Genomic DNA, 24,734 nt, shown 5'->3' with positions numbered 1-24,734 from the left:
ACCAAACATTTCACCGTCTAAAGTTCGGTTAATGATGTTGTTTCTGTCTGCGGTTCTCGCTGGTAAGAAGGCAGGGCGAGATATTTCTGTTAGGAAAACATCTTTTAGCGCCGATTTCTGACTGTTGGTTGATGTGTTATTTTGATATAATTTTGCTTTAATAAAACATCTGTTTGATTGATAACGAGGCAGCGAAAGAGTGTGGTCGGCCCGGAGACATCCCCCCGTCATTGGCGCGTTCACTTGTCAGTGTGTTCGTTCCCTCCTCGTGAATAAAAGAATCCGCCCGAGCCTATCAGAGTCTAAACTCTTCTCCTCCTCCACACTGCGCCGAACTTGGGCGCCTGAACATCTCACAGCTTCCTGGAGACTTTTAACAGTTTCAAAACTCTCTACCAAAGGGCATTAAAAAGGGGGTGTGGGTTTAGAATTAGCACCCCTCAAGAAAACCCCGTTGGGAAGGGGATTTCGACATTAGAACTACTGCTCTCCTCAACTTCTCCATCAGTTTTCTACCCCTCATCTCACTTTCCTAAGAAACTTTTTTTTCTCTCTCTCTCCGGAAGATCAGAGCGAGGCGAGGCTATCGGCGGAGGCACTTGCGGCGGGCGCAGAGTGCTATAAGCTGCAGTGCACTGGGAGGGAGCCGATCCGTTCACCCTGTCTGTTGGACTTTGTGACTCGCTCATAATTATTTTTGCAAATTGCTCCTTTTGCTCACTCCCGCCCTCCCCTCACCACGATACTGTTAATTTCGGTACCGATTCTAGAATGACATCTTTAACCGGGACAGTACCGCGGATGATGCGCCCGAGTCCAAGTCAGAACTACAGCAGGGCCGGATTCCCTTTAGAAGGTATGTCTCGCCTGATCAACCGTGTATCTCAATGTAATTAAATAAATTAGAATATATCAGGGGGCTGTACAAACAGTAAAGATATAAACGTGGATTCCTGCTTTTGTTTTTTTAAATGTCTGTTCGGAGAAAATAACTTGGGATAAATGTAACATTTGCTTAACTGTGTTCAGAAAAAGTTAGTGTATTTTCCCCTGGCGAAATACTCCTTTGTGATGCACCTGTGTTAACATGAGGCCTTGAATTAATTGGCACTGGGCACTTATTGCTAATTCTGTTTTTGTTATAATGTTTCTGAGCACGTGCAGCCTTGCACAGAGTCGGTGTAGGGTTTGGGGTGGAATTTATTTAGTTACTACTTTCGCCTCGTATATTTCGTGATTAAGGAGAAATTCGTGAAACCCCACAAGCCACGCATGCCGCAAAACACACAAGCTTGGTGGATTTAATGAAGTGCATCATTCAGCACACTGAAGTGAAGAATAGTCAGGAGGGGGATAAGGGGGATTACACCAATATTTGCACAACATGACTGGGAATAATGAGTGAAGAAAGTGTTTCAATTTCTAGTGTCTGTCGAGTGCAGAAATCAGCCACTTGGAGATGTTTGGGAGGAATGAGTTGTGCCCTAGCTAACCGCATGTGTTGGTCATCATTACTTTAAATTAGCAATGCCTGATTCAGATTAAGAAATAAAGAGCTCCAATCTGCAGACTGGCGCAGCAACGCTAGCTCCCGATCAGCTTCTGTGTATTTTTGTTCCGTCTCGCCTTTTATCCATTAAATACAACTAACACACTTCATTTAATAAGCAAACCTTTCATAGAAAACGAATTTATTAAAGCCGATTTCGTTAGCCCAGTTCAACCTTTAACTGGAAAATAACACATTGCAATGAAGAGAGGTCGCCCTGATTTGTAATGAGGGAATGTATTAAATTAGAATTATTCTCAGTTCTATAGCAAGGTTTTTAAATTCTTCAAGGCCGGATATCCTTGGCCCTGTTTAAAAAGTTGGAAGTTTAATTGCATTATTCTGATTACATTTCCAGCCTGCGTATCTACAACAACGTTAAGCTCCTCTGGAGTTAGTGACAATTTCAACTAAAGCTTAGCTCCCTACTTTTCCCCTAGTAGGAGAAAGGCTATATTACGATTTATTCTTGAATTTATTTCTTAAAGCAAAAGTAAGATATGGGTATTTCTTTAACTTCGTATAGCCGAGTCTGGAGCCGAGCCAGTAACACACACCTGTTTGAAAAGCTGCGTTCATCCGTTCTACAATTATCACAATCTTGGGGGCAGATGGAGATTCCAGGAGACTTCAGGGGAAATAAGATCTCCTAATTAAACTGCTCGTGTGAAATAAAGGCATTACAGGCGTGGGTTCTGCCGCAGATCACTGTTGGGAAGTTTTAAATCTCAGCTTTTTTTTATTAGCCCAGTTCCAGATATCTTTTACTCACAGACTGTTGTATAGGCCGGTGCTTCTGATAACATGTTTAACTCTTGATTTTCTCCTTTTTTCTCTCTCTCTTTCTGTTTATAAATAGTGTCGACGCCTCTGGGTCAGGGGAGAGTTAATCAGCTGGGCGGAGTGTTTATAAACGGCAGACCCCTACCGAACCATATTCGACACAAAATTGTGGAAATGGCCCATCACGGTATCCGGCCTTGTGTTATTTCCAGGCAGTTGCGAGTCTCTCACGGCTGCGTTTCCAAAATCTTGTGCCGCTATCAAGAAACTGGGTCTATCCGGCCTGGGGCTATTGGAGGCAGCAAGCCCAGGGTGAGTGGAGGAAATAGCGGGGACGAGGAGGCTCTCCGGCCATTCCAGTTGATGAGCCAGAGGAGCAAGAAATAGATGCATATCCGAGCCAGGCGGTGATAAATCCTCACGCCATTCCCAACCCGCACAAATACAACTTCCCTCCGAAGTTTCACTTTCCAATCTCGTGCATTTTTTCTCATGCTTGCCCATTCATCCAGGCCCAGTTCCGGAGGTGTGGCGGCGGTTGTCGCTACTGCGAATGGTTTAAGTAGAAGAAAAATAAGAAGTTAATTTTTTTTAAATCGCAAAACAAATAACCCGCTCAGAAACTTACCACTGCAGTAACCCGTGCACGCTCTGTGTGCATTCCACGCTCGCTGGTAAATCGTAATCATTTATCTCTAAACCGCAGCAACCATGCTCTAAAATTCGCAAGAAATAAACTTTCCTTAAAGTTAATGTTGCAGTTTTCTTCTCCCCCTCACCAGCGGATATTCTATCAAGTTGGTAATTAACTTAAAGCAGTGAGAGTCTCGGCTGGTGGCGTTTGACACACCGGCAGGGATAGCTTTCTCATTCTTCACGAGGACACACGGGGTCATTCAGAATAAAACTGGGCAGGAGCGGCGGTGAGATCAGAGTGAACTGAACTGGAATTCGACACTGTGTTTCAGTTCAAACCTGAAATCTCAACAGTCCACAAATCTGTAGGACCGAAGCCATTGTGATCAGTAAAATTATATTTAATTTGAAGAAATCCACAGTTCTGCGCAAGTTAAATACATGACCGTGAATAACTTCCTCCAAATGCCTTCTCACGCAGTTAGATAAGACATGTGGTGATTCTCAACAGAGAGATGTAATTATTGGAATGGAAACAAGCATGATAGTTAAACTTATTTTGACAACTTGTTAACCAAGAATGGAAATGTAATGATTTAGTTACTTCGTGATTCACGTCAAATAAATTAAAAGTTTTTTTTTGTTTGTGTCTCTGTTTCCCTGTGTGTCTGTCTATGTGTCCTTTCCCCCCTTAAAGCAGGTAGCAACGCCTGATGTGGAAAAAAAGATCGAGGAATACAAGAGAGAAAACCCGGGGATGTTTAGTTGGGAGATCAGGGATAAGCTGCTCAAAGATGGGATTTGCGACAGAAGCACTGTACCTTCAGGTGAGGGCAACTTGTGGCTGCAGCTACCTGGGCGCTGTAGACAGAATCACCTGTCAGACTCAAACTACCATGGCTGAGCTCGGCAGCCCACGTTAGTGAGATAGACTTGCAAAAGGAGATAGCCGAACCCACCCATGGCATAAGTTGCAGTTATTGAAGCCCGGGTTTCATTGGGGTTGAAGTAATTCTCATTTGGTCTTCACAAAGTCTACATCCCCGAAAATTCTCATGCATAATTTGAATGTTCTTTAAAAGTATACAGCTACACCTCTGTGATAGTGAATTGAACGTTCTGTTTCAGATTAACTGAAGTTGCAGGTCGGTTTAATGAGGAGTCCAACTGCCCTACGTTAGAGTTTTGTGTAATGGATGGGGCTGGAATGGTTTTGTTTTTATTGCCTTGTCTATTGCTAAACTTCATTTTTGCAGCATTTCTTCGTGATCATTTTTCTTCCCTGTGGCTGGGCTAGAGCTGTTGGTTTCGCCGATCATCCCGTCAGTCGGGGGTCCATCCCGATTGCTATTCCTATCAATGGCATGACTCGAAATTTACATGTTTAGAGAGTCTGGGAATGGGGAGGGATTATCACAGTTATGGACAATTCCCGAGATTTACCTCGAAGCACAAACTTTTCAGATTTTTAGTTGGGTTTTTTTAAAAGAAATTTATAACAACTATCTGGAAAAACCATTATTGGTAGGAGAGATCGAATGTACCAACAATTAATTTTAATAAAACATTGTAAATGCTATCAAATTACTTCAGGAGTTTTAAATCCTAAATTATTAAATTGTTGCCTTTAATGGCCAGGAGACATGTAAAGAATCGGCTTAGATTAAATGAGTTATTTAAGGTTTACGGGTCAGGAATTCCACACTCCTGAAACATATTGCCGATTTTCCAAGTTTCCTTCTCCTTATTTTTCCCTTTTATTTTTGAAAGTGAGTTCCATCAGTCGGGTGTTAAGAGCCAAGTTTGGAAAGAGAGATGATGACGAAGAAATGGAGAAGAAAGAGGAAGAAGGGGGCAGAAAGACTAAACATAGTATTGATGGAATCCTCGGGGAGAAAGGTAACACTAGCACTTGCTTGCAGTTGGGTTCGTTTTGTGTAAGCTGGAAAGATGCTGGGGTGGGGGTGTTGCTGAGGTTTTTTTTCGCGTTTCACAGAATTTGGGCTTCTTGGTAAAAGATAAAATGATTACATTGTGTGTGTGTGTGTGTGTACATTTGGATTTTAAAAATAGGGAACTGCTTCTCTGGCTTTCCACGGCAGATCAGTGGCCTATACCTGCCTCCGTTAGCATCCCTGTGCGAGGTCCTCAGCGATGGGGTTGGCGTCATATGAAATCGTTTCTCTGCCTATTTCTGATTAACTCAAACATACATGATCGATCTGGGAAGAAATGCTTGTACAACCCCACGTTTTAGCTTCTACTCCATAGAGTATGTTTACATAGAATGTGTAGTAAAGCTAAAGATCGCATGCTGCTCTTGCCTCTTGTCTTCTCTCGGTGAAATTGGGAATTGTTTTGTTATTTTTGTCTGTTACTGGGTTTTGAAAATCTTTCTGTAGACGTGGCTGAATAATTTGTCCAAAATGGGGAAACTCTCAACCCATCAGATGGCCCCGAGTGCCGAACGCATTGGGTGGAGGAAGTCAGAAAATGCTGCAGTCCTCTTTGGCAGGACGGGCCATCAATTATTCATTCCAGACTGTGATGGAAAGTATTGTTGGTGCTTAAATTAATTTGTGTTGTGGACAGATCGTTCTCCAGGTTTCTTAAACGGTCCCTTGAAACCGCGGCTGACAGTTGCCCGCTTTGCCAATCAGTAACAATTAGGAAGGGAGATCGGGGCGACCGGCTGATGAAAGGCGAGGAGATGGGACATTTACTCTGCTCTGATGAGCAAGGGACAGAAAGAGGAGGGGTGGGGGGGGGGGATAAAACAGACTCCATCAGTTAGTTAGGAAATAAACTGCAACGTTTCGGGAATCAATGTGGGGGGGGGGGGGATCACAGAAGTTACGAACCTGCACTTATTTAGCATTGCTTCTTGGTGAAATCAGAAGTAAATGGATTGTCACGATTTTTATGTAAATAATCGAAATATTTGCCTTTGGTTTCATGCATGCAGTTGTTTTTGTTAGCTAACTGTGGTCTCTGAGTAAATGGCGCCCCTCACACAAGGTTCTGACGCCGCTTCTCGCTCTATATTATTTGACGTATTACATGCAAAGTTCCTATAAGTTAAATCAATCGCTTTATTCTTTAAGTGTTGACGGGGTGAAACCGGTACGCTGACTTGTGTACCAATTCGAAACTATTCGTGGCGAAACTTTGGGGGGAAAAAAGATTGCTTGTTCTTTTTAATTCCTCGGGGCGCTCGGGAATATTTAAACCAACATTTGCCCTTTTTTAAAAAAAAAAGGACAAAAAACTGTCAAACGAGATGTTCAAACATTTCTACTGGATTTGACAAAGGGGTTTCTCGAAGACGCACTCATTTCCAGACTTGGAGATGAACTTGAGCACAAAGACCAGCGAGTCCATTGAAAATGTTTTAAAAGCTGAAATACAAAAGCGAACAGAGCCGAAAAGAGAGAGGGAGAGAGAAAGAGAAAGACAGCAGCCTGTTCTGAGGCGGACAGAGTCCGACATTCTCATTCAAAAAATCTGCGAGAGGGGAAAAAAATATCAGGACAAAAGAGCGAGGGAGGAAATAATGGAGAAAGGGATTCACATGAATAATGCAAACCCTCCCCGCTGTTAAGAGTTTGGTAATAATATTGAGAAAGAATAACTGGCTGAAGGTACAAAACGATTTTAAAAAAACATTTAGAAACAGTCAATATTCATTTGGGAAGCAGATTCCATGCAGTTTGCCCCCCGTCTGCTTCTGAATCCAACCATTCAATGAAATGTTTAAACATTTAAATCAATTATAAAATAAAAACCTTTACTATATCGCAGTCAGATAAAAAGGAAACGAGGAAGCACTTTTTTCGTTTACTTTTAAATCTGTTCTGAGTTAGTTAGGTATTTCATTGTTCTACCAAGTTTCATTAAACCCGTTCTTTGATATTTCTTAAAAATGTATCAACTTCGTCTCGTTTTTAAAATCTGAGGTTTCTATTGTATGTATTCTGTCTGCAACCCTCAGTGCCAGCCTTCCCACCTCGTAACAATGTATAAATATAAATTAAATCTCAGCTGAACAAAGTCTGGAAAACATCCGAACGTTAAAATTTTGTAATTTTAAGATTTTACAAAGTTTTTAAACCATTATAAGTATCACGAAAAAGACAATGTTTTATAAATCTAGTTCCAACCAAGATACACTGCGAAATATTCATGCATTTATGTTTTACTTGTAGATGCAGATTAATTTAGCTCAACTTGCAAATTTTTCATCGTTAAAAAATAATTAGTCGTCGATTTGGCAAATCCAACTTTAAAAAAAACTTTTTATTCTTTTACGTGTCTCCTAAATTTCAGTTAGGTTTTTAGAGAAGGATACATTTCTGTTTAATTTTATTCAATTTATATATAACTATCAACCGAACTCGACTAAACTCCTGACTCTCAATATTATAATATGTTTAAAAATGTTGAAACATTTGAAAAAACGAGCGCCGCGTGCTGCCGTTTTACAATCAGCCTTTAAAGAGAAGCCGGAGTTCCCGCTGGGTAACAGCGAAAAGACTGATTGTTTCTCTAAGAGGCCTAGGTGACGTGATCGTGTTTATATTTGTAAATAAGTTTTAAGTGGAAGTGTTAAAAAGACATCTGTAAAACTTTTTAACCTTCTAAACTGCCTAGTGGGAGCACTGATATGATCTTTTAAAGAGCATATTTGTTTTGTTCGAACAATTTGTCTCGTGGGATACAGTATTTTTTACTCGTATTTACCGCTTTAAAATAGATTCTTGTTTTTGAAATGCTTAAGGTATCAAAACGCGGGCGTCCGGTGAGCTCCGTTGATCAACGGCCGTAGACGTTAATACCCCCAGAATATTCCGACCATCACCCCACCCCCACCCCACCCTCCCCCAATCATCGATAATCATCGGTTCCAATCTGAGAGTATTACTACATAAAACTTTTTTTAAAAGAGGAATTTAAAAGACATGCTGCTTAATGCTGAGTCTTCAATACTTGCCATAGTACAAGTTGGTTAGAAAGTGTCAATGGACAGCTTTGTCTCTTTAAGCGATTTGTTTTGTATAATTATTTATATTTTCCAGAACGACAGGAAACCCAAACATATCTCAAGTTAATTTGTGTCTTTACTGCGGTAACTCTGGGCCGAGGCTCTAATGCCCTCACTCCTTTTTTAAGCATAGATTTTGGCGGATTGTTCTTTCTCTCTCATCTCTCTGACATTTAATAATGTTAAGGCTTATTAAAGAAAGTAATGAAAACGGCGCTGTGTGAATGAGGGGCTGTGTTTCCGATGAGTGTAATAGCTCCTAGCCATGGTTAGAAGTGTATTTAGCCCCAATCAGCCACTGTGGGGACTTTTAAGCGCAACGTTATGTTGAAGGGTTTTAAGGCAGATTAAATTGAGCCCTTTTATTTCTCGCACTTTCATCTTTAAACGCTTCGCTCTCTGTAGCTCCAGGCACCAATTCGCCAGATTTCAGTTCCTTTTTATAGTCCGAGAATTTTTATAAATGTATATATTATCTTAGAACATATTTAGCATTTTGTCACATGCCCCTTCAACCTCGTGCTGACAACAACCGTCCAGTGCAGGAAATCAATGTTGAAACGTTTAACTATGTGACATGTTGAAATTAAACTATAAATCTGAAAAGGAAATAGTTAACAATCGAAATAATTGAGAGACAATGAATGGCAATGGGAGATAAGGTTCATCTGCTGACTTCTAACCGGTTTCACAGAGTGGTGTGTGCTGAAAGTTGTTTATATGTGCTTTTTTTGCGTTGGGATGGGGGTAGCATTTTTTTTTTTGCTTCAACATCCCTCCCAGAGTACAATTTCTGCAATTATCGCTTCCAAAAAAAAGTCTTAAATAGAGATAGATTTTTACATAATCGGGGAAACGGCAAACAAGAGAGGCAATATAACGAAAACACGCGGGATGATTTCTATACAGTGAAATATCTCTTAATATGTTTGTAATCTGTGTGACACGGGGCAAGTAGAAATGCTGATGACGATTACGAAAATGCAACACAATGAATGCATGAATATAATTATAACTGGGAGATTGATAGACTCGGGAGAACTACATTGGGTGGCATGTCAAAGCTGAATAAAAATGGCGAGCAGGTAGAGTTTTAACGTAAACTGACCAAACGTAGCTTAAAAAAAAGATTTGGAAAACACGAATGGACAATGGGTCAGTCTGATAGTATAATTAATGCGTGGGGACCGCAGAGATGGGCGTTTGGGGATTCCAACTGAGAAGTTTCGAATCATTGACTGGATGATTGCTTTTGGTGAGATTTGTTCATGTGTTCGCTGCCTAGCCGTATGTCCTAGAGTGGGGAGGTGGTGATTTTTTTTTGAGATCATGTAAACATTTAGACAAGCCAGTTGCATTTGGCTGCGCAGGGTGATACCGCGTGTCCGAGGCCGATTGCACTGCTCACGGGAACGTGTCATCTAATTTGGACCAAAAGAGATGTGATTAAAATACAGGTGACTCCCACTAAAGTAATTTTGGGGCGGGGGGGTGTTTAGCTCGTGGAGGTGTTTTTTTTTGTGTGTGTGGCTTGCGAGGAGTGCCTATCCAGTAACCTAACCAGCACTCTGTATCGGGGAAAGAGGCTACAGTCAGTACTTGAAGACCGGGGGGTCACCTGGAAGTTGCGAATCTAATCAAACAGAAAGCAGGGAGGATTTCTGTGATTGCAAGGGGAAATCAGCTGAAATAATAGAGGCCAGGAAGAGATAGAAGAATGTCAAATTATCTGAGGATGCAACTCATTGTAATGTGCATATTCAATTAAAGGAAAGGATATACCGAGCACACGAATAACACTTGCCAGAGAAAGCGCAGACAAATAAGGCGCATCACTGAGATAGTAATTACTAAAGCAAATACTAGCGCGGAGTACTTTACTAGTCGGGGTTTACATAAATAAACACGCGAGTAGGCGAGAGAGAACGCAAGTTGAAGATAGTAAACCAAACTGGTCCAAGTTCAGCGAACTGGAAAAAGAGAATGGGGAAACGATTTAGGGAAAGAGATCGGATTTGAAGAGGATAAAGTGACGGAAAACGTGAGGGGAGGGGAACCAGGACTTAGGAAAAGAGAGAATGATACTCTTTTTGGATGTTGAGGGCCGACAGCGAGAGACATCAGAGCAAAGGAACTCGAAACCATTAATACGATTTAAATCAGAGTAATTGAAAGTAAGGATGTAAAAGGGTAGAAAAGTGTAGAGAAAGGAAGACAGAAAGAAAGGGAGAGAGAATAATTTGCCAGACTGAGTTAGGAAATTGAGTATGTTTTAATATTTTGCATGAGTTTAACTATCTTCGATTCATGTGTCAGAAGTGAGAAAGCATAACGAAGAAAGAGGATGAGAGAATGCGATAGGGCTGCACTTCAAACGAATTCATCCCACACCAGGAAAGAGTGAGAGAGAGAGATTTAGCTCAAATATGGCAACGTTATTTAGATATTAATAACACATTTTCCCGAGGCATCAGCAGTCCATACATCTCCACTTTCTCCCAGCTATTTGGCTGCAGGAATTGAGCGAGATACAAATGTTAGGCAGAGATAACACAATCAGCACTGCTCGGTCCTATAGCAGCATCACTGCATTAAACCAGGATTAACCTCCTCTTTCCCATCAAGGCTTTCCCTCTTACCCCTTCTATATTTCATTGCAATTTACATGGAAAGGATTTTAAAGAGCATATAGGAACCAGCACCTAAAGCTGAAAGGTCTTTGGGACGGAGCAAAACTCTAAATCCCCTCTCAAATGTATGAAATAATAACAAAAAGTGACCCAGCAATTCAATCCGTTGGTGAAATTCCACCCAATGCTGATTGTAAGAGTCACTGTTCGGAATTTACGTGGAATAATTTTTCTTTTAAAAAAGCATGCTCCTTACCCAGAATCCTTTAGTGTTGAAGGATTGGGGAAACAAAGTTGGCAATCGTGCAGGGGGCATGATATCCCATCACTGTATTGACTTTATCCCAAACTTTATCCGAAAGTGAAGCGTTACTGATAAAGCGATTTGAACTGATGTTAGAATTAGTGAAATTTAGGGTTAGAGTCTTGATATTCGTTAGCGCGAATGACATGATATTCCAGATGGAAGAGAAACCTCAGGTTGGGAATCCCCCAACGTAAGGACTCAACCATCAGGTTCATCCTCGCTGTGGGAGCTTTGTCGTGAACATATCAATAAATCATTCCACGTACACGGGACAGTGCTAAGGGACTGGGTCCATCTGGATGGCGTAAACACAGGAGATTCTGCAGATGCTGCTGATCTTGACCAACCCACGCAAAGTGCAGGGGGAAACTCAGCAGGTCAGGCAGCATCTATGGTGGGGAATAAAGAGAAGACGTTTCTCGGGCTGGAGACCCTTCATCGGGAGCCTGGTATTCCGAAACGTCCCTCCCTCCATAAATGCTGCCTGACCTGCTGGGTTCTTCCATCTGGATGTCAGCTGGAAATCCGAGATTGAAGACTGCGGATATCGCGCGTCGCACTCACGTGGTTTAATAAGATTGACAGATAGAGTGGCTTTAATTCCACATATATCAACAGGTTGCTGCTTTATTGAAATGCACCGCTGAATACATTAGGAGACTGTCGTTCTTATTTAAACTTGGAATTGAAAACCATATTCCAGGGACTGAGCCTCACCGCTGTGATTACGCAGCCTCCTGGTCTTATAGGTAGCACAGAAAATATAGTCCAAACACCCGGGACTGACGTGCGCCCAACCCAAAACACAGGCCCACTCTAGTCATAACAAACAAGGGAAGAGAGAAAACATCTAAACGTACCTTAGAAAGCCGCCTGCCAGCCACTATTGTTGAGTATCAGGGAAGGCTGATTATGTTGTGTTTGGAGAAATATTTAATAAGAGTAGATATGCCAGCTCCGATTGTGAGCGCTTTGTAAAGGAACACTTTGGGTCATAACCCCAGAGCAGATTAGGTTTCAAACTCCGCTTACAGAATCGTGACAAAAAAAAATAAAATAAAATTGGATGTCATCTCAGTGCGAATTTATAAAGTCGTTTGTCATCTGAGGGAAAAGCATAGAATAAGCCTTTTGAGAGGGTTATTAATACACAATTATTTCCAAGTGCTTGGTTGACCTCTGAACTTCTGTCGGCAAGAAACGGGACGGATTGTCGGGTTTGTTGTTCAAGGGAGGAAAGCTAGGTAAGGAAAAGTAGGAGACCGAGTCAGGAAATTGAGAAGCTTATTTCCTTTGATCCCTTTCGCCTTTGCTTATCGGGAACATTTATGGTGACACCTCAACAAAGGGAGTTCATCATATTACAGTCTCACTGTGCTTTGGTGCGGGGCTCCCGATTTCAACTAATTAAAGGGAGTCTGCATTAGGGACAGGCTGGATCTCAGCACACACATTACTTCCTCGAATGAATAGAGATTGCTGGCTATTTCGCAGAAAGGAAGATCACGGTGAGGATATGGGGGAAAAGTCCATGCTAATATTCCAAAATGTGCGGAATAAATCCTGTCCCTCACTAGAGTCTTTTTTGTTATTGTTGATAAAATAATTCCTTATGGGGATTCGCCCACACAAATGTAAAGTTAACCTCGGAATTTTATTTGCAAGATGCTTAGTTGGCGGGTCTTACTGTGAGGACACATGAATATGTCAATGGTCCAAGCTCCTTTAGCACCAGGTGTGAGTAAGTTCAGCTCGATTTAAAGTGAACTAGGGGTTGGCATTGGTTAGCCTTGGTTTAGGGAACTCCGGCCAGGCGGAGATTTCACCCATTCGTCAGAATATCCCTGAGGATTTTAGCCCTGCCTGCACCGTCCGCTCTCTTTAACCACTGAAGTTGAGGCGTTCGGTTTAATCAGAATAAAAAGTTGCAAAGGTTTGACACCGCACAGTCCGATACTCGTCCAAGCGTAAAGCCCAGCGATAGATTGCCACTGAGAACAACACACCAAGTGCTGGCAAAATGTAGAAAAATTTTCCATCATTCTTTCCACCCGACCCCTCTCCCTCCATCCCCCGTCTACTACCGTACTCACCTCAGTCTCTCCAACTCTACTCCACCTCCCTCGTCCAACCTCATCTGTCTCCCCCTCCAGCTCCATTCTACTTCCTCCCGCTCCACCCTATCTCTTTCCTTTAGCCCATCTCCCGCCTTCCACCACAAACCCGTCATTCATTCAACCCGCAATCCCAGATTTATTCCTTGAACATCGGAGTTCTGTCGACCTACTGCTCTGACCGAGTCTCGGCGTCTTAACCCACGGTTAATATGATGAGGTGAGAAGATTGGAACCCATTCTGTGCTATCAGGAAAGAAAGAGCATGGTTGGATAAATGTAGAATAAATCTCCCCGTTGAACTATGTGTCTAAGGAATTATGTAAGTCTTTTTTAATCACTGGTCTGAACTATCAACATTCACAGGTCACTTAATTTACGATGGGTTGGATATGGAGCTAAGCTCCCTCTACCCTGGTCCCATCAAACAATTCCAGGACTTTACACCGTCGTGCCGAGAAAGGCAGAGCTTAGACAGAGTAAATCTTTTTCTGGACAATCTCGCCAAATAGGGACAGGGAAAGATAGAGGGAAAAGGTGACGGACAGAGCAAAGCTCTCTTCACACTCTCCCAGCGAATTACTTCTTCTCAAATCATTACGTCCAGAATGATGTTCTGGAAGAAGTTAAACTGAAATTTCTCTGAACTGAATTGGTACCACTTTAGCAGCAAAATTTGTGCCGTGGTTTGCCAACACGGAGTCTGTCCATTTTGTTTAACATGAGGCAAGTATTACTCATAATCTCAGTGCTTGATATCTATGTTCATATCAATCGGTTCGAACAAAGGGCGGCCTTGGTCAGTTTCAGACAACAGAATAGAGAAAGAGGCAGATACTACCCGATACTAAATCTGACGGAGGTTCAGTAAATTGATAGCAAACGGAGGTTACATTAGTTTAATCTCTTGGTAAATTCTGTGTCAAGTCCAAAGGATTAGTTTAGGGAAAAGGTCAGCTCAATGCACTGGTATCAATTACAAGGACTGTCTGTAGCCAACGTTTCAAGATAGGAGAGATGCGTCAGTGATAGGTTGAGATACATGTCAGTGACTGTGTGTATATATCACTGACTGAAGTTCCTCTCAGCCAAAGTTAAAACGTAAGAAGTTACCATATGCTCCCGCAGACAGTTTTTTTAATCAATTGGTGTGTGGCCCACTTGATTTCTTGTCAGTTGACCCAGCGGTGAGACAAGCTGATTTCTGTGGCAAGGCATCACGGATGTCCATGACAGAGTCTCAGTTGAGGAGTTGCTCGAAGTCTTCCTTCCATCAACGGCGAACTAGATAAATTCACCGCCATTCTCGGCTCTGACAAAAAATGGCTGTAGATATGTGGGACATGGGAAACTGACAGTACTGAAGAATTCATACATGTCTTAGTTATCAATGAATTGCTGGATATCTCGTACTCTTTACGTTCACAGTCTGTTCTTTAGGTTATGAGTTTACGGCCTTGACATTCTATGTCTTATCCCTTGTGGTCAAGTGGAGATTGCAATGTGGGAATATGTTAAATTAGCTCCTAGATTTCCTGATTGGTTGGTGCAGAGTACCGGTGGTTTCTGTTAGTGAGACCTGGAGTCTCTCCCAGATGCTAACTTTGATGGATCGATGCATTTCAGATTATATCAATACTCTGTAGTTCCAGTTGGCTGAAAATCATCGCGTTATCTTTTATATGCTGTCTGAGATAAGCCGCCTTTGGAGGTCCACAGAACTTCCGACATTGATTTTCTTGTCACAATATTTCTTTGCGGCAGTTGTTTTATTGTCCTCGTCTTGAGAGTCATAGAACACTACAGCACAGAAACCGGCCCTTCGGCCCATCTAGTCTGTGCCGAGCCATTAACCTGCATAGTCCTACCGATCTGGACCCAGATCAAAGCCCACCATACCCTTCCCATCCATGCACCTATCCAAATCTACCACTTGCGCTGGCAGCTCGTACAACACACTCATCAACTTTTGAGCGAGAAAGTTCCCCCTCTTGCTCCTCTTGGAACATTTCACCTTGCCCTATCTAAACCTTTCATAATTTTGACTACCTCTTTCAAATCTCCTCTCAATTTTCTACGTTCTAGGGAATAAACTCCTAACCTATTCAATCTTTTCCTATAACTCAAGGCCTCAAGTCCCAGCAACATCCTTGAAAATTTTCTCTGCACTCTTTCAATCTTTCTATCTTTCTTGTAGGTAGGTGACCAAAACTGCACACACAATAATCTAAATTAAGCCTCACCAACGTTTTGTACAACTTCAACATCGCATCACAATTCTTTTACTCAATGCATTAACTTATGAAGGCCAATGTTACAAAAGCTTTCTTTAGGACCCTATCCACCTGTGGCACCACTTTTAAGGAATTATAGATCTGTCTTCCCAGAGCCCTCTGATCTACCACATTCCTCAGTCTCCTACCACTCACAGTGTAATACCTACTCTGATTGGTCGTCCCAAATTATAACACCTCATCTTTGTCTGCATTAAATTCCATCTGCCATTTTTCATCCACTTTTCCAGCTGATCCAGATCCCGCTGCAAGTTTTGATGGTATTCCTTACTGTACAGTACACCCCCACTCATGGTGTCATCCTCAAATTTGCATCCAGCTCGTTGATATAGAGGACAACCAGCAATGGACTCAAGACCGATTCCTGCAGCACACCACTACTTACAGGCCACTGGTCAGAGAGGCAGCTATCTACTACCGCTTTTTGACTTCTCATGCAAGCCAAAGTCTAATCTGATTTTTCTACCTCATCTTGAATGCCCAGAAACTGAGCCGCCTTTACCAACCTTCTATGCAGAGCCTTATCAAAGGCCTTGCTAAGGTCCATGCAGACAACATTCATTGCCTTGCCTTCATCAACCTTCTTGGTAACTTCCTCAAAAAACTCATAAGATTGGCTAGACATGACCTGCCCTGCATAAAGCCATGTTAACTATCCTGAATCAGCTCCTGTCTATCCAAATACCTGCATATCCAGTCCCTTAGAATATCTTCCAATAACTTTTCCACTACTAATGTCAGGCTCACCAGTCTATAATTTCCTGGGTTATTCTTGGTCCCTTTCTTAAACATTGGAAGAATATTAGCTATCCTCCAATATTTTGGCACTTCATCCATCCCTAAGGATGTTATAAACATCTCTGCTAGGGCCCTTGCAATTTCCGTACTTGCCTCTCACAAGGTCAGAGGGAATATCTTGTCAGGTCTTGTCAAGACGTGGGATTTGTCCACCTTAAATCACATCTGGGAAGCCCAAGGACCTCAATTGATGGAATTGAGCCATTCCTCAAGGAAGACAGACAGACGTTGATGGTGAAGGTTATTTTCCCCTCTTTACATCAGCACAACCGTTGGCCAAGGGATTAAAGATTTTTTTGTAATTTATTTTTTTATTGAATTTCATCATCAAACAAACATTTCCATAAGATGTATTTCAGATACTGTACATATATATCATCATATTTGTCACAAATCTCCACATAATATTTATCTGTGGTATACACTTATAGGAAGGAGAGGAAAGAAAGAACAATTGAAAGGAAAACTATGTACAGAGTAGGGAGTGATTTTACAACATATTCATTGACTTGTGAGAATAAAATCAGGCCTATGAGGTGTTATGTAGTTAAACCATTTTTTCCAGTATGAATAAAATTGTTCCAATTTAAGATTAACAGATGCTGTTATCTTCTCCATTTTGTAAATGTCCATTGTAATTTCCATCCATACATTTAAAGTTGGGCTCTCCTGTGATGACCATTTCCTGGTAAGGGTCTTTTTACCAGCAACCAGCAGCACATTCATTAAATATTTATCTCTTTTCAACCATTCTTGAGGTATAAACTCAAAATATATGGTCTTACTCTCTAAGGGTATTTCTCATTTAAGGATGTCTTATAGGGCATTATGTATCCCACTCCAATAGTCTTTGATAACAGAGCATTACCAGAAAATATGATAATGGTTTGCATTTTGATTTCCACAATTTCTCCAGCAAACAGGGGGTTACTATCATAATGGGATTTCTGAGAGGGTGTAATAAAGTATTTTATCAAGTTTTTCCACCCGAACTCCCTCCATTTCTGTGAACTGGTACACTTCCATTGATACCTCCATATTATTGTCCAGTCTTCCTCAAATATTATTATCCCTCCTTCCTTCTCCCATTTTGTTTTAATATAATTAAATGTAAAGATTCAATGCCCCAAACTCAGCCCAAAATTCATAGAGAGTTCAGCAGTGATCCCTGCCTCCGAGACATGGACTATTAACAACAGGCACCTCAAATCACCAGAGAGATACCATCCATGTTGTCTCTTCAAAATTCTCCAAATCCATTAGCAGTATAATTGATCTGGTACCCACATTCTCTCCCAGGACATTATCCCCAGTATGGAGGACTTATTATACTCAATCAATATTGTTATTATGACTAACACTGGACTCCCAGCTCAGATTGTTCTATTGTAAATTCTGTCAAGTGAGGGGCTACCAAGTGGACAGAGGAAATGATTCAAAAATATATTCTCCTTGAAGTTTCATGACATCCTCACTAACTTGTGGGAAACCCTGATTAATCAAAAATGAGATAGATAATCTTAGATGGCATTAAAAACCTCGAGTTCACACATTGGGTGTGCACAGAAGCTCGGTAAATGGTGGAAGGATTGAGTCCTTTCCTAAACAACCCATCACCTCCTCCACCAACTGGAATGAGCACCTCCTGACTCATCTCTGACAGAGTCTACAGGTCCCACCATGGGAAGAACACAGCAGTGGTGTGGAATCCAAGTTATCCTCAACCCTGTGTGACTGCCTCAGAAGATGGAAAATGTATGATTTAGAGGATATGTGTATGTTGGTGGATGTGTCTGTATGTGTCAGTAGGCGAACGTATGTTTATCTGTGTATAAGTGTGTAATTTTGGAGATTTGTGCGTTGGCACCCAGCTCCTCCTCAACGACACTCGATATTCCTGTGTCGTTCAGTGTACCGAATACCTCAGGTATGCAAGGGTCTATCAGAGTGACTGCTGAGAATTTATTTCATATTGTCCAACAGAGACCTCTCTCCTAAATTAGATATCTATAAAACAAACGTCAAGAAATGCTGCTCTGGATCCTCAAATCTATAAACTAGACGCTGAGAAACCCACCACGGTATGGGACAGCTTCACAGAATTGTCCTCTGGTGTCTCTGCCATCTAGTGCTTGATGCCAATTCAAGTGCACAGATAGAATTAAATAAGTCTGTCCACCAGCCAGTTTCAACCATTCTGCACCGATTACTGGAAATGAATACATGTGGGACGCATCTTCTGGATTGATTACACTTCAGACACCTAAAGACCCTCAGAAAACATTTTTGACTTCAGGGAAAAAAAGAATTGGAAAACTTTACAGTGAGGAAAACATTGCAGAGTTGTGGGATGGAATAGGTGTGTGGTGGTAATTGGACAGGTTTTTCACAACCCAGAACATGCTCTTCCCCCATAATTTATCATTGTAGGATTGTCCAATCTTCAAATGCTGAAAACTCAAAAGGCAATGCAAAATGACTGGCCTGTCATTGGTGCATGTACGAATTTTTGTCTGTGAAATTTAAATAAGGTTTCAGTAACGTCTATTCTTATTGATAGCATAACCCCATATGGTAAGGGTTTGTGCTCAGGATCTTCTGTTGCCTGATTCCCTGGACACAAACCCTGCTGGTCCACGCAAGAACGATGCAAGTTTTAAAATGGATGTGAGACAGTGGAGCATTAGTGGCCACAGCTGTGTGAAGTGAAGGATCTGTGCTCTCAGCAAAACTCTGGTCACAACTTTCTTCTGCACCACTCCCATGCGAGTTGTACATTCGCTTTGAATGCAAAATGGTACGGGAGCGGGTGGGTGTTGGAGTAAGATGGAAGGTCCTTAAAATTATGCGCAACAGTAAAATAGCAGAATCCCCACTGGTAAGTTTAATAAAGCGACTGGTATGCAAGTCCAGAGAACAATTGTTTCTGATATAATCATGTAGTAACAGAACAAACTAAACTGTTCTCGCTGCTTCGCTTTCTCCCCTTTATAAGACATAGGAGCAGAATTGGGCCACTCGGACTATGGGGTCTACTCTGCTATTTCATCATGGTTGATTGATTTTTCTTCTCAACCCCATTCTTCTGCCTTCTCCTTGTAACATTTGACTCCCTGATTAATCAAGAAACTACCAACCTCCGCTTCAAATATACTCAATGACTTAGCCTCCACAGCCAGCTGTGGCAATGAATTCCACAGATTTACCACCTTCTGGCTAAAGAAATTCCTCCTCACCTCTGTTCTAAATGGCCTCCCTCTATCCTGAGGTTGTGCCCTCTGGTCCTAGACTCACCCACTATAGGAAACATTCTCTGCACATACCACATCCACTCTATCTAGGCCTTTCAATTTAAAATAGGCTTCGGTGAGATTCCCCCCTCCCCCTACCTCATTCTTCTGAACTCTGGCAAGTACAGGCCCAGAGCCATTATACATTAACCCTTTCATTCCCAAAATCATTCTCGTAAACCTCCTCTGGATTCTCTCCAATACCTGCACATCTTTTCTCAGATAAGAGGCCCAAAACTGCTCACAATATTCCAAATGTGGTCTGCCCAATGCCTTATAAAACCCCAGCATTACATCCTTGCTCTTATATTCTAGTCCTCTCGAAACGACTGCTGACATTGCATTTGCCTTCCTTACCACCGACTCCTGCACGCTGACCTTTAGGGAATTCTGCATAAGGCCAAGCCCCTTTGCTCTTCCCATTTTTTTTTGAAAATAGTCTATGCCTTTACTCCTTCTACCATGCATCAGCTTCTCTTAAAATGGTCTACCAATACTAGTTCAGTCCAAAACCGTCAATACTACTGTGATCTCTGCCTACTAAATTCTGCTGTGTTTACTATACAATCTCTTTGCTGCACTCAGAACTACTCTCACAATACTGCTGTACATACAGTTCTCACAATACTCAAAATGGCATAATATTTAATTTACTAGAGTAGTTGCCAAAATCCACCCCAACAGCTGGGGATTGTAAATCAAAATGTAAAATCAATCTGGGAAAAAAATAGCTTATCTCACTTCTGAGATGTCAAGAAGAAACATCTGGTTCACTGTTTCTGTTCAGGGAAGGAAATCAGCTGTTCTTACCCAATCTGGCCAGTGTATGACTCCAGACCTACCAACCAGGTTGACTCTTACTTGCTACCCAGTTCAAGACAATTAGAAATGGACAATAAATATCTTCTGAATGAGACCCATTCCACCGCCAAAACTGCTCCATTGGTGCTGTCAACATAGAAATCAGAACAGTATGGGTCCTTTAGCCCACAATGTTGTGCTGATCATTTTAATCTACTCTATGATCAAGTTCACCCTTCCCTCCTACATAGAATATAATTATCCAGTTTTCTTTCATCCGTATGCCTATCTCAGTGCCTAATATATCAGCTTTTACCACCACCCCTAGGAGTGCAATCCAAGCACTTACCTCTCTCTGTGTTTATAAAAAAAAAACACACACCCAACCTCCCTCTGACATCTTTCCTAAACTTTCTCCCACACACCTTAAAAGTATGTCCTCTGGTATTGGCCAGTGCTACCCCTGGAAAAAAGACACTGGCTGCCCACTGTGTCTATGCCTCTTATAATCTTATTCTCCATCTTTTCCTCCTTCACTCCAAAGACAAAAGCCCGAACTCGCTCAACCTTTCAAAACAGGCAATGCAGATTACTATTGTAATCTGTATTCCCTCAATATCTGAAGTTTCACTACTCCTGTGGCATGGATGTCCACACTCCAATCTTGTCACAATGTGCACTGGCAACAACTGAACCTAGGTGCGGAGGAATGTCAGACTCCCATGGAGAGACAGAAATGAGAGTTTATACATAGGAATTCCAACTGAACATTGGTGTCACGACCGTGCGACACTGTAAGACAAATTTATCTCAGAACAAGGACCACTCAATAAGTGCGAGTTAGGAGTCCACTTTAAATAATCACAGGATGCAGAAAACCCATGCCAGTCAAAATAAATTTGGCAAGACTAAATAGAAAGCACAAGGGCTTAACGACTCTAGTTAAGACAAAAATTAATAAATACAGGTGCACCTTGGAGCCCAATGGTCTACACTTCACTGCAGAGGCCCACAAGGCTCACGACAATTCTTGCATCAGGCCTTCAGCCATGAAGTTCAATGCTTTTTCAACAGCTCCAGTTATTTTCTGTGATTATAACACTGCATATAGTCCTCCCACTGTATTGCTGTACTCTCTACCATCACTGTACAGAATCATATGGTGACATAGTTATGTTCCAGCTCCAAGAATCAGAGTTCACATCCCATCCTGGCAGCTGGGATTTTAAAGTCCAACATTAAATAAAAGTGATGTTTAAAACAACAGGTAGTTTCAGTACTAGCCTATCAAATAAACCTTTGCAGATCACTGATCCCCTTCCTGGAAAGTATCAGTTGTCCTCTTTTACCTGAAAGAGACTCTAGGACCACCAATGTGATTGGCTGTTAAGTTCAGGGCAATTGATAAATGGCTAATAAACATCCTATGAAGTAAAACCATATTTTGCTGTGCTTGCAACCATCCTAATACAGCACCGCTTACTGGTTAACAAAGTTCACAGTAAATGTATTAAGCAAGTATGTATATGCAATATATAATATTTATATTTCTATATCTTTACACATAATATATACAGTACGTATCCTGATATTCTTTTTCCTGCAGGCCTTCACAGTAGAACAAATATATACAATGGAATCAATAAAAAGCTACATAATATATGGTCTCTATAGTTATATTAACTATTCTCTCAATACTATACTCAACACCACTTCCTGAAGATAATCACAGAATGATGGAGGTGCTTTCACCCCATCAATTTGTATAAGAGCCAACCATGAGCCCCATTCTCTGACACCCTTCCCATAGTTCTGCAAATTATTTATTGAAGGTTTTTATCCACTCCACTTGTGAATACTGCAGGGGAACTGGATTTCACTGCAATCTTTGGATGCACAATCCAGCACCTGACCATTTGTTGCATGAAAACTAATTTTTCCACAAGTCACCTTTGGTTCTGTTTCTAATGACCTTTATTTTATGACCCTTAGCTTTTTACTTCTTTACCCATACAGACAATTTCTTTTTTTACCTTCTGTGTCCATTCCCTACATCATTTTATTCACTATCCATTCTCCTCACAATTCCTCTGTTCTAAAGAGAACAACCCTTTCTATCCAGATAATCAAAACCCTCGTTGGAATCAGTTAAATCCTTGAGGACATTTTTGCCTTGTGGGCGCTACAGTGATCCAACTTGTAAAGCTCCCGCTTGTAGATCCAGTGGGTTCAAATTGATCTCCAGTACTGTGTACCTGAAATGTACCCATTCTGCTTCTGATACCCCCACTCAACCCCCTCCCCAGATAATAGGTTAATTGACCACTACAAATTGTCCTTGTAGGAAATGGGGGAAGATAATGAGGAATTGGGGAAAATAGACTGGGATTTAAGTTCCATTCATCCAGATGGACATGAAATTACCTGCATGGATTTAATGGGTCAAAGGACCACTTCTGTGCTGTATGTCTTTATGTTGCTAAAGCCTCTATACATTTCTAAAGTGTGGCACCCTAAACTGGACATAGTTCTCTTATTGTGCTTGAACCGGTTTCATAAAGTTTCTTCAAGACTTCTCAATCTTCTGTGCCACTTCAAATGAACTATTCACATGTAGCCCCAGGTCCCTGGGTTCTTGTATCTTATTAGGAATTGTGGCCTCTATTTTATATTGTATCTTCTCATTTCACTTCTCAAAATTTAGCAATTCACCGTTCTTAACATTAAAATGCATTTACCACTTATCCATTATCAGACCTGATTGTATACATGGCCTTGAAGTTTATTGCTATCCTCCTCACAGTTCCTTTTATCCACAGGTTTTGAGTCATTTGGATATTTGTAAACTGTAACCTGTGTACCCAAGTCCAACTCATTATCAGAAGGATGTGGAAGCTTTAGAGAGGATGCAGAGGAGCTTTTTGCAAGTTGCTGCCTGGACTACAGATCATGTCTTATGAGGATAGGATCAGCAAGCTAGGACTTTTTTCTTTGGAGCAAAAGAGGATGAGAGATGACTTGATAAGGGTTGTATAAAATGAAAAGAGGCAGAGATCTAGAGGTAACCAAAGACTTTTTCCCAGGACCAAAATGGTTAATATGTGGGGGCATAACTTTAAGATGATTGGAGGAAAGTATAGGTGCGATGTCAGAGATTTTTTTTTACACTGAGTGTGGTAGATGCATGGAATATCCTGCCAGATGTGGGCAGGGCATTTAATAAACTCTTAGGCACCTGGATGATAGAAAAATGAAGGGCTTTGTAGGAAGTCCAGATCATTAAGATACACTCAGAAAAGCCATGTCCTTTTACTGACCACTAGACAACTCCACTGTAACTTTCCCTCCTGTCTAAGAAACAACCTTTCATTATGACTCTGTTTCCTGTTTTTGATGCATGCTGCTGAAGTCCTTTTTGTCCCATAAGCTTCAATCTTGATGACAAGCCTATTATATGGCATCCAATTTACATCCATTTAGAAGCCCTCATACAACACACCAACAACATTTCTCTCAGCAACCCTCTCTTTTGCTTCATCAAAAAATGCTATTAAGTTAATTAAACATGATATGCCTTGAATTTATGCATGCTGGCTTTCTCTATCAATCCACAGTTGCTTAAGTGATTGCTAATTCTGTCGATGATAATTGTTTCTAGAACTTTACCTACACCAAGGTTAAACTGGCTGGTCAATAGTTGCTGTTTCCTTTCAGCAATATTGGGAATGTTCTATGACTCGGCCTGAATCTACAGGCATTTGAAACATTATGGCCAGGGCATAATCATGGCATCAGATCTAAGTATTTAAAAAAGCCGCAGTCAATGAAGAGAGCTCCAGTGGAATTAGCTGATGCAATGCTGGGAGAAGCAGCTTGCAGGGCACCAATGCAACAGTGCACATTTTCCCATTGCTCTCTCATTCCTAAACTGCATATGATGAACTTCCTCCAATAGCGCAGCACGCACAGCTCCCTCAGCATTGCAGCAGTAGTGAGAAGAGAGTAGAGCATTTTAGAAGAATTAGTGCTTGCTGTGGTAAGGGGAATGGTACTGGCAGAGTAATGAAGGAAGGAAATGTTATGGAAGCAACAAGCATTACAGTACTGCAGGAGTTGCAAGCTGCATTCACAGCTCATTCAATACTGCTCCACTCACTCATCCCTCAATTCTGCCATACCTCTTGCTACTGCTACTCTGATGCATAAATTCTAAGAGCTCAATAACTCCTTGAGTGATCTGGAGCCAGAGATTCCTAGGTAGGGATTTATTTTCATGGAGACTTTGAGCATGTTCCATGAATCTTTTCTACTGTCCACCGGGTCATCCCTTCCTGTGACAATGCTCAGAACAGACATGATGGGCCAGCCCCATTATATAACCGAGGCCTCAGTCCTGGGAGAGGGTAACTTTTCCTTGCAGTGAATCCGGAGGATTTTCTAACGTCTTTTGAGTGCCTTTGGTGTCTGCTGCAGATAGTCTGGATCTTCGAA

The 24,734-nt window shown here is 41.5% G+C and overlaps 1 protein-coding gene across 2 annotated transcripts in view; it reads left to right on the top strand.

The window, feature by feature from the left end:
• The first annotated feature begins 335 nt into the window (after positions 1 to 335).
• Positions 336 to 24,734, top strand: part of LOC134337712 (paired box protein Pax-7) — a 147,844-nt gene continuing 123,445 nt past the window's right edge. For both annotated transcript variants that reach the window (XM_063032912.1, XM_063032911.1), the window contains exons 1-4: positions 336 to 856; positions 2,409 to 2,644; positions 3,666 to 3,795; positions 4,739 to 4,867. In XM_063032912.1, coding sequence (XP_062888982.1) covers positions 772 to 856; positions 2,409 to 2,644; positions 3,666 to 3,795; positions 4,739 to 4,867 — 580 coding nt within the window. In that variant the 5' untranslated portion in view covers positions 336 to 771. The remainder of the gene's footprint in view (positions 857 to 2,408; positions 2,645 to 3,665; positions 3,796 to 4,738; positions 4,868 to 24,734) is intronic.

Source organism: Mobula hypostoma, chromosome 25 (assembly GCF_963921235.1).
Source record: "Mobula hypostoma chromosome 25, sMobHyp1.1, whole genome shotgun sequence".
Taxonomy (NCBI): Eukaryota; Metazoa; Chordata; class Chondrichthyes; order Myliobatiformes; family Myliobatidae; genus Mobula; species Mobula hypostoma.
Note: the sequence above shows the minus strand (reverse complement) of the source record. Positions and strands in the feature narration are given on the sequence as shown.